Source organism: Crocodylus siamensis, chromosome 14, assembly GCF_052110815.1.
Source record: "Crocodylus siamensis isolate JL-2025a chromosome 14, ASM5211081v1, whole genome shotgun sequence".
Lineage (NCBI taxonomy): Eukaryota > Metazoa > Chordata > Crocodylia > Crocodylidae > Crocodylus > Crocodylus siamensis.
Genome location: NC_143408.1, coordinates 3429245 through 3438709, shown reverse-complemented (window position 1 = coordinate 3438709; position 9465 = coordinate 3429245). Strand labels below are relative to the sequence as shown.

At 51.1% G+C, this 9465-nt stretch overlaps 1 protein-coding gene and 1 long non-coding RNA gene across 2 annotated transcripts; one reads left to right on the top strand and one right to left on the bottom strand.

Moving 5' to 3' along the window:
* Positions 1–69: 69 nt before the first annotated feature.
* LOC149853188 (uncharacterized) lies at positions 70–2895 on the top strand. The gene is made up of 3 exons (XR_016439184.1): positions 70–753; positions 2060–2197; positions 2759–2895. It is a non-coding gene; the product is annotated as an uncharacterized LOC149853188 (long non-coding RNA).
* Positions 2896–3322: 427 nt separating this feature from the next.
* SPMAP2 (sperm microtubule associated protein 2) lies at positions 3323–8969 on the bottom strand. The gene is made up of 6 exons (XM_090027784.1): positions 7991–8969; positions 7265–7323; positions 6556–6622; positions 5664–5796; positions 4216–4360; positions 3323–3567 (listed from the first exon to the last, which is right to left on the bottom strand). Exons 1-6 carry the CDS (start codon positions 8254–8256, stop codon positions 3326–3328), a joined length of 912 nt encoding a protein of 303 aa, XP_089883910.1. The 5' UTR covers positions 8257–8969; the 3' UTR covers positions 3323–3325.
* Positions 8970–9465: the final 496 nt, after the last annotated feature.

Here is a 9465-nt window from a genome sequence, read left to right as displayed (position 1 = left end):
AGGGGCAGGAGGCCGGAGGGGGGCAGCGGTCTGGGAGGGAGGGGGCAGGCTGAGGGCACAGTTTGCAGGGTCGGGGGCAGGGAGTGACCCGGCACCTGGGGTCCGGTGGAGCACGCTCGAGTTCGTGAGCGGAGGGGGGTCGTTAGCCCTGCCAGCCGACGGCAAGGCAGAGGCGCACCTTACAGACTAACTGCATCGGCGACGTATCAGCTTCGGACTTAGGCACCTCTGATTCAGTCTGCAAGGCGCGTCTGCACCCGGCCTGCTGCCTCGGGTGGATGAGCTCGGCACAGGAGTGGCCGGGGGTGGGGGGATGCAGCAGCCTGGGTTCAAACGGGAATTACACCCCGGCGCTTCTGGTCCCTTGAACTTTACGAGTCTCTGAGCCCGACTCCACGAAGGACAAGTCGAAGGAGGTGCATCCATGCAGCAGGGAAGGGGCGTCGTGTAGGTGTGAAGGGACAGCTTGAAAGGGCTGAAGCTTCGGGGTAGAGGAGAGCCACCTAGATAGCTGGCGGGAACCCGGGCCCAGTTCACGCCACTCGAGGGTTTGTAGTAGAGCGGCAGGTTCGTACAAAATGAGAGGTATGGTGCCTCTCCCACCCCAGCCGCAGTGAGACCGCCGGAGCGACGCTCAGCTGGTGCAAATCAGTTCTGCCTGGAAAGGCCTGAACAAAATCATCTGAATTGGAGACCTACTCTTGCAAAATGCCCCTTCAGGGATTGCAAAGAGAAACCGGGAGCTCTCAGCAGGTCAGGGCACGGTGCCGCGCTTAGGAGATGTCGTTCGAGTTGTCGGAGCATGTGCCGGGTTGGAGGCCTCTGAAAATCCCACCCGTTTCACAGCGGGGTGGGATTTTTCGCTTGCCTTTTTTTCCTGTCATAAGGGAAGTCTGGTGATTTCTGTCCTGTGGAATCGGCCTTTCTGTGGCAGCTGATGGAAGGCCACAGGGAAACCCCCCATTAGGAGCTGAATCTGGCGCTGGGTTTGAAAATCTGGATCGTTCTGGGAGCTATAGTCACCCTTTAAGGCTCCAAATTCATCTCCTGTGCAACTCCCATCCATTTTGGCCTGTGGATCTGAGTAACATTTGGGCTAACATTTTCATTCGAACTCTGGAACAAATCCGCCCATCTCATAGAGTCAGCGAGACTATTAAGGGGATAGATAGTAAGGTATTGGGTAATGGGCATGAGAAATATTATTTTTTAGCTATTGCAGCACTCTTAGTATGTCCCTGTTCATAGATCCGGAGACAAAAAAGGGCTGCCTGTCTGCAATTTTTGAGTGCATCTATAAATGTAAAATGGTCCTGACATGGCGAATGAGGAATTTAGCATTTTGCAGACATGGTACAGATGTAACCGAGGGTGAGAAGGTGTCACCGTCTCTGCTCAAACTCCATTTTGACTCCTACAAGTTATGGTCTTGTCTGCACAAGAAAGTGCTCCTGTTTAGCAAAGCTAATTTGCAAAGCAGTTTAGTTAAACTGCTCCAACCCCCTTCTGATGGCCACTTATTCTAGTTGAAGAGGCAGCTTCGATCCGATACCTTCCCAGTTTCAGCCCAATCAATATAACCCCCTCTTGAACAGATTGAAGGGATTGCCATGCAAACAGGCTGCCCTGATTTAACTCAATTGGTTTCTAAACTGATTTAATGACATAGAGATGCAACTTTCTCATGGAGGCAAGTAGTAGCGTTGTCAAAGGCATTGTCACTGAGAAGCCTAATCCAGTTTTTTTAAAGGTCTGGGGAAAAGGCTGTGTTTGACTCCACCAAAGCTGAGTACAGCGGCTGCTGAGCAGCTGTCGCGCCGTTCTGGGGATGGGCTGGCTGATGGCTTCTTGTGGTGGCCATGCCAGTAACCTGCAGAGGATGTGGTTATAGAAGCTGTTACGTGGATTTTCTATGGCAAAACCCTCCTTGCAATCAGCTCTTGTTTAATCCCACCTGTCTCCAAGGCTTTTCATAACCAATGGTCCCTGCAAGGGGACCCTTGTCTCCCTCTGTGACTCACCAGCGCAGTCAGAGAGCCAATTGTTTCTCCTCGTACAGGGCGCGTTAATGAGGAGCCCGCACTGCTGGGGAGCAGCAGTGGAGCCGTATTTGGACTCGGAGCTGTATTTCCTACCAGACCTCTCTATTTGATGATGGCTAGTGAAGCGGTTCTGTACAGCTTAATTTCTCCAGAGGGTAGGTCCAGGTTTGCCACTAACAATAAAGATTCAGCCGTTGAGATGCGCTTTATTAGCATTCAGTCATTATGGCAAGATTTCCTACCCCGCGGCCCGGCAATTTGCTTTGCCTTCGTTTTCACTTCTGCATTTGAGCTTAGGAAGCAAAGTGCTATCAAGTGTTTCTGAAGTGATGGCGACTGCCCTTGAGCAAGAAACCAGCCCGCTTCAGCACACCTGTATCCCGTGGCACAGCAGATCCGTCTAGTCCTGCTCGAACGACTTCGGCAGATCACGGACGGTGTTTATTCGATACAAGAGGAACCCCAACCGTCTCTAGCTTTCAGACGTATTTCTGCAAGAACTCTACTGTCCCTCCCTCCTGGCCACGTTATGTGCCTGGGCTTTTAGCACAGCAAAAGCGGAAGGGGTCTGGCATTTGGATCAGGAATACGGCGGATAAACAAGTCCACCCTTTTCCTGTTAGCGATGTACCTGTGGATGGACTGGCTAATTTGTTTGCTATTCCAAATGACTTGACAAATGGTTCATGCCAACTTATTTGATCATTTCTCCGCAGACCTTCTCTTTTGTCCCGTGACCGACCGACACAGACGCACGCGAAGAGCACGTGAGCGGGCCATGCACCAGGACAGGCTGCAAGCACATGTATAAGCCCACGTTCACCCATTGACATCTCTTCTTCTCGTCCCCGCAAACTCAAATTTACCAGCAAGGGCGTGAGGGGTAGCTACGACTAGACCAAATTCATAATGATTATTCATGTTCATACTTGGTTGCAGCATTTGTCTGATTCTACCCCAGCATACGGCTGCTCAGAGATATGCATGGTTTGCTGACTCCGAAGCAACGCTCCTGACGGGTTTGATGACAGCAATGGCAATCGTTGGCCCATCTCTTAAAGTGTCTATGCTCACAGGAGAGGACGGGAAGCTTTTCAACAGACTGGCCCAGTCTGCCCATCTCTGCCATTGGGATCCTCATCTACCCTCACTTCTACCCTTCGACCAGACCCCAGCCATACTAATGGGTTCCATGCGGACGACCCAGCCACGGGTCACAGATCTACATTAAAGAACATTTAATGTGCACGCAACAGCATTTGCAGTGAACAGCACGTGATGATTTAGAGATGCTTCGTTCTCAACCTCCGAGGGGTACTAAGCTCCAAAAGACGGGGACTGGCTTGTGCGTGCTGGGCAGCGCTGGACACCTTGTAAGGGTCATAGCCCTCGAAGATGTGTTTTCGGACCCTTGGGTGGGCAAGCTTAGAGACCCTTGCAGATGCCATGGCTTTCTTGGCTCCTGCAGACACAGGCCATGGGACTAGCTTTTCGTGGCGGTAGCTTGGATGTTCCATTTTCGGCTCTACAAGGAACAAATCATGGGGTATAGAAAGAAACGGCTTGTTAAAAAGACTCTGGGATTCAGTATTGTGAAAGGGTCCCAAGGCTTGCTTTCTTCCATGGGAATCTATTTTCGGTTAGGATCTCAAAGCTCTCAATTGTTACACTTCACAATGCCCTGGAGAGACGGGTTTTTGGGAGAAACAAGCATGTGGAAGGTGAAACATCTTGCTAGGATTCGACTCCAGAATTTGCTTCTAGTATTCAGGTCTTCCGACCCCCCCCGCACCATTTCTGTGTTCTCCCCAGTAGACAATGCCCCTTCTTAAAAGAAGAATAATACTCAGTACTTGGGTAGCTCATAAGGCCTACAAACACTAATGCAACCTACACTGCAGATAAGACATTTGAGAATCACTTGCTGGAGGCAGGACTTCTGGGACCAGAAGGCGGGATAGGAAGGGGAGACGACGGATAATGAGAAAAGCTACACATCCACAATGAGCTCTGTTTGGGAAGCTGGTCTTACAAGGCTCAGATATTTCTTTGTCTCTGAAAGACACTGATGGATTGATTTTGCTGTGTGGTCCCTAGGGATGGGAAGCAGAGGGAATGGCCTGGAGGAGGAAGGCATGTTCCTGCTAATAGGGTGAGGAAGAGGCACTCTTACTAGCTAAGGATTTGGTTCTGGTAAAATGCTTTCTTGGAGGAGGGGTGGAAGTGGCGTTCAGACAGGCCGAGAAGTCCCGTCTTTTCGGCTTCGCTAGATGGATGGTTCGTTCTCGAGGAGCCGCTTTCCTGGCACCTTCGCTCACCTGAAATCAAAGGATTGGGTCAGTTTTCTCTGCCTCCCAGCTCCACATGTACATCTTTGGTTTAACACTGCACCTTTGCATGAGCTCAGGCTTCAACAACATGCGCCCTTTGGGCCTTGGCACCCAGCTCTGGGTCTGGCGGCATCTCACGCTCCCCCAGCTCATGTCCCTATCGTTTGTGCGACGCAAGAGGCTCCGCAAGCATCAAAAGATCTGGGACGTAACCTTGGGCCCATGGGGTACGTTCAACCAGGAAAGAGGCTTACACAAACGCAGCGGCTGTGTGGGCACATGAGCAGATCCAGAGAATAGAGCAACTGGCAGGGTGTGTGCCAAGCCAATGGCTTCCCTGCGGACGAGGAGCTCAACCCAGCTGGAAATGGGCTGAAGCGGGGACTGAGGACGCAACAACTTCCCTCAAAAACCAGATGCCGCTTTGGAGCTGAGCTCTGCAGCGCCGATAGGAGAGAAGAAAACGTAAAACAGGAGCTGCAAGCTTCTGAGTTTACAGTAACCGGAGGGAAACAACAGCAGGCATCCCATTAATTGAACAGGCATCCGTGCATGCAACTTCATGATTCATAAATAGGATGCCATATTTATGGGCCTCCTTGCCTGCCCACCCCCATATCCGAGTCTCAGTGGGGGACAGAATCAAAGAGACTTGCTCCGAGACTTGTGCATTAGAGGATACATTTAACTGGAGATCCTCAAAGCGCTGCGCGTGTGTCAAGCCCCGGAGGAAGAATACCGACTCTCAACCAGCCGTCCCTGCAGGCTGCCGGTGTGCTGCGCGGCCCGATTTTGTCTTTCAGGATACAAAGGGCCTGATTTTCCCATTGGCCTGCTCATGGCACAGTCATTTTGGTTAATGCAAAGCAGGGTAAAATGCTTCCATGCCAAAAAGGGGCTGGCAGAGCCTTGTGGCCACGGATGTAAGAGTAGGAGTCAGTGGGCAGGGGGTGACTCGGGCCAGCAGCTTCATGCCGTGCCCCGGTTTCTTCTGCAAGCTTCTCAGGCTCATCTTTTACAAGATGCTCATCCAGCCCCTGCCACTGCAAGGCTCCAGTCTCATGCCCCTGAGCTGCTGTTGTAAAATGAGCTTGCCATCAGGTGAAAAGCGAATGCATGGGTATGGTAAGGGGCTGAGGGTTCAAAACATTATGGCTGATGCAGAAACCCAAGATGCACGGTCCCAAATACTCCCTCTGTGAAGAGCCCCACAGATGGACAGGCGATGGGTTCCCCGACAGGCGGACAGACAGACGAGCGGTGGACTCCCTGTCCCCGCGGATCTACGTACGGCGGTGTAGACGGAGCGCTCTGCCTCCCAGGCCCGGCTGACCTCCTTTGGACGTGCCAGCTCCTTCACCCGAGGAGAAGCCATAGCATGTCTGGAGGCAGCACCCACCGGCCATTCGGGGGAGGGCAGGTTTCTGGCAGAACAGGGGAAGAGCGATTCAGTCAGCCACCTTCCACGTTTCCATAGCACCTTCCCCAAACCACCTAACCAAGTGATGCACAATTGAGAGGTGAGCATTGGTGCCCTCGAACGCTGGCACGAAGCCACTTCGGGAGCACAGCAGGGAAGGGGACATAACCGTATGCCACAATTGCACATCTGCTTAAGCATTAAGGGAACAGTCTGCGATTAAAATGGGGCAAGAGCTCCCGCCATTCACTTCAGTTAATGCAAGGGTTTTGCTAAATACTTTCAAAGCTTCCTTTCCCCCCTCTTGATTGTTCGCTCGCTGTTTGCCAGGGGCTTTCCATACTCCCATCACGTGGTAGTTCATGTGACACTCATCGGACTTTTCTAAAGCAGGAAACTTGCAGATGACACTTCCTACTAGTCTCAACTAGTCAGACAAACACTTGTACTAAAATTCACCTAGAGGATTCACCAACATACCTTGCTATGTACCAGTTTCCATACTTCTCTAGCCTGTTACAGCAGCAGTTTCCCAAACACTCACTGGGTGTGTCTAAATCGCCTTAGGCTGATGCGCATTAAGTTTAGTCGCACGTAAAAGCGCTTGTAGACATGCCCACAGATAAGGATCAGAAGGATCTGGGTAGCTAACCAGCCTGAGAACTTTTAATTTAGGTGAAACTGTTCCTAAAGCAGAATTTTATAAACCCTGTGGCTGCATTGATATACGACCCAAATATCAACCAAGTCCCTTTCTCCACACCTGTTTTCTTCAAACCCGGGGCAGATCCTTTTGGGCTGAGAAAGTTGTTCTTGCCTCGCAGTTAAGACTGAAACAAAAAAACCAAGTGTGAGCCACAAAATGCAGTATAAAAGACATGCGTTTACTGTCTACTGCAACAGATTGAGCTAGCCGCGGTTTGGAGCAAGAGGGAAGGAGAAATTCCTGGCAGCAACATGGAGGTTTACAGAACAGCGGTGCGCCTGTGCTGCTTTTGCCAATCTGGCCCCGACTGTGTGGTGCTGAGCACTTGAAAACTGGCCCAGCTGACCCCCTGGTGCCGCTAAAAGGGACTTTTGACCGGCCCTGAACTGAAAAGCCAGTGGCCTGATGACAGATGCCCTGGACAGCGTCTCGAGCTGCTCGGGCATTTCCAAAACAAGCGCATCGCCACGGTATCTGCACTATGGATCCGAGTACAGCTGGGGAGATGGAGGAGATCGGCAGGGCAGGCGGACATATGGGGGTCATAAAATGGTCCCTGCCTCAAACGGTCGTCTTACGTGGCAGCCTTAGACTCCCCGGGTGCCTGCCGGGTGTCAGGGCTGCACTTTGCACGAATGCCCCCGGGACGATACGGGTCACAGGTCTGCTGGACCGCTGGTCCTGCTGGTATTAATCTTTCAATCAATATGGAATCACTGGTTAATTTAATCCCATATGGTGACCTTGGCCTCTTCAGGCCTCTTACCAGGGACGGTGAATCTGCCGGCCTTTGAGGGTACTTTATCCGTCCAGTAGACTGAAACCCTGCAATGACAACCCCGCACTCAGTCCATTTCTTGGTGAAGCAAACGCGGGACCTCATCTCCCTTCTCTTCTGACCTCCTCCACCCAAGCTTCAGGCCGCGATCACCCTCCCACTGAAGGCCCCGGCTGCAGCAGTGTCTAACTCGGCACCCGCGGAAGTTAATGCCGATTTCTGCGTAAATGGGACTGAACCCTTCGTCAAGGCGAGTCAGCACAGTCACCCCCACTATGCAGGTGTGGAAACTGAGGCATGGGGCAGCAGAATGACTTGGGGATGCCACCTAAGAAGTCAATGGAAGATGCAGGGGCAATATCCAGGTCTCCTAGTTTCCATTTTTGTGACATGCTCACCAGACTACCCTCTAGAGACTGTCCTTTGGTAAGAGCAGCTGGAAAAGGCAATTGGTAGACACTGAAGGATGGCTTGGCAGACACGGGTGGATGCACTGGAGACTGAGGACCCAGGACTGCTGGGTTCTCTGTCTCCCTCTGCCCTGGAAGTGACTCTACATTGACCCCAGCCTGGCTGAGAGCAGAATCGGTCCCTAAGGTGGTTTCCGGAGATGCAAAGGGACTGGAAGATCTGGTGAAGCAGCAGGGTTGAGACGGCTCTCTCCGGGGCAGGACAGGATGCCACCTGCTCCCCATCTCTGCAGCCCTCACTCACTTGTTGTAGTTGATCTGGTGACTGATTTTCGGTCGGGCAAGATAACTGAGGCGACTCTCCTTGGTGCTGTCCCATGCCTGGACATGCGTTACCGTAGCAGCTGGCTTCTCAGGACGCGCTCCAGAACCCAGCTCCTTTCCTGGCGACGGGGACATGTCCAGGAGCTGGTTTCCTAACAGGAAGGTAGCAGAGAACATCTGAGAGCCTCTTGGTGACAAAGGAGATGGGGGGCTGGGGACTTTCAACGGGAAGCCAGGGCAAAACATATCATTTTATTGTCTGTACGTACAGCACCTGGCACAGATCCATGACTGGGCTCTCGCTTTCTGTCCCACACGCGCACATATGCACACACCCAGGTGCTAAAACCGATACCCAGCCAAGCCCATCTTCCTCTTAGTCCACATTCCTGAGCAATACCTTGGCTTTGGGTGGTGACCTGCATCTCGCTTGGGCCAGAGGCTGTTATTGTTCCCTATAGGATCGCCCATCTTTCTTATGCCTGGCTGATAATGAGGATGTGTTTGGTAGCCGGGTTGGTCTGAGACAAAAAGAAATGCAAAAATCCAGAACTATTGTTCAGAGATGATACCTTTTATGAGGTTTATTTCCTACTTACGGGGACTTTTTACCATCTTGAACGTTCCCTGAGCCTGGAACCAAGAGTTCTAGATTTTTGCCTGGCTGATAATGAAACACCGCTGGCTTCAGGGATGTTTCACTGAGACCATCACCCCACCACGAACTGTTAATAATACTTCGTGTTGCAGGAGGGTCTGGGAAATTCAGGGATGGGGACCCACTCTGCTGAATACACGGAAAATATTAGGTCTGAAAGGGTATAATATGGGATATATCCTATAGGTATCGTAGATGTTGATCCTATCCTATCCTATCGTATCAATTCCAGAATAAAATATGGGATAGTAAGCCACATCCCAAACTGTATTCAAAGTAATAAAAATCTGAATTAAAAGCAACTTCCATATGTCTATGTGTAAACTCAGTTCAACCATATTGCCTGCCCATATCATACCACATCGTATTATATCATATCGTATCATAATGTCACGTCATGATATGTCACATCATGTCACGCCACACTATGCCAACCATAATTAATATAATGTGATACAATTAATAGAATAGCTGCTTCTCTGTTGTCATATGCATTTGTCCTGTCTCTAAAGCATTCCTTCCCCCCTCTCTGATTAATATTCGCAGTGGCACTGCAATATTCACAGTGGTTATTGATTTAAAATCCCTGCTTATGATAACATTCATCAGATTTATTAATGACTGCGTGCGCCATCCTTCACTGAGCACCCCTCTCTCCGCAGTCAATAGGGATCATTCCTGGAAGACCACACGGTTTCGGCTGCGTTATTCATCCTAGTAGCAGGCCACGCTCATTCCCAGCCGCTTCCCCGTCTGCCCAAGGCAGATGGAAAGGGCTGAAATGCACTGGATTCAAA

Coding starts and splice junctions, on each gene's coding strand:
- SPMAP2 (XM_090027784.1), bottom strand. CDS start 8,256: ATGTTTTGCCCTGGCTTCCCGTTGAAAGTCCCCAGCCCCCCATCTCCT. Junction 4,361..5,663: donor AGCGCTCCGTCTACACCGCC/GTACGTAGATCC, acceptor CTTTGATTTCAG/GTGAGCGAAGGTGCCAGGAA. Junction 3,568..4,215: donor CAGAACCAAATCCTTAGCTA/GTAAGAGTGCCT, acceptor TGTTCCTTGTAG/AGCCGAAAATGGAACATCCA.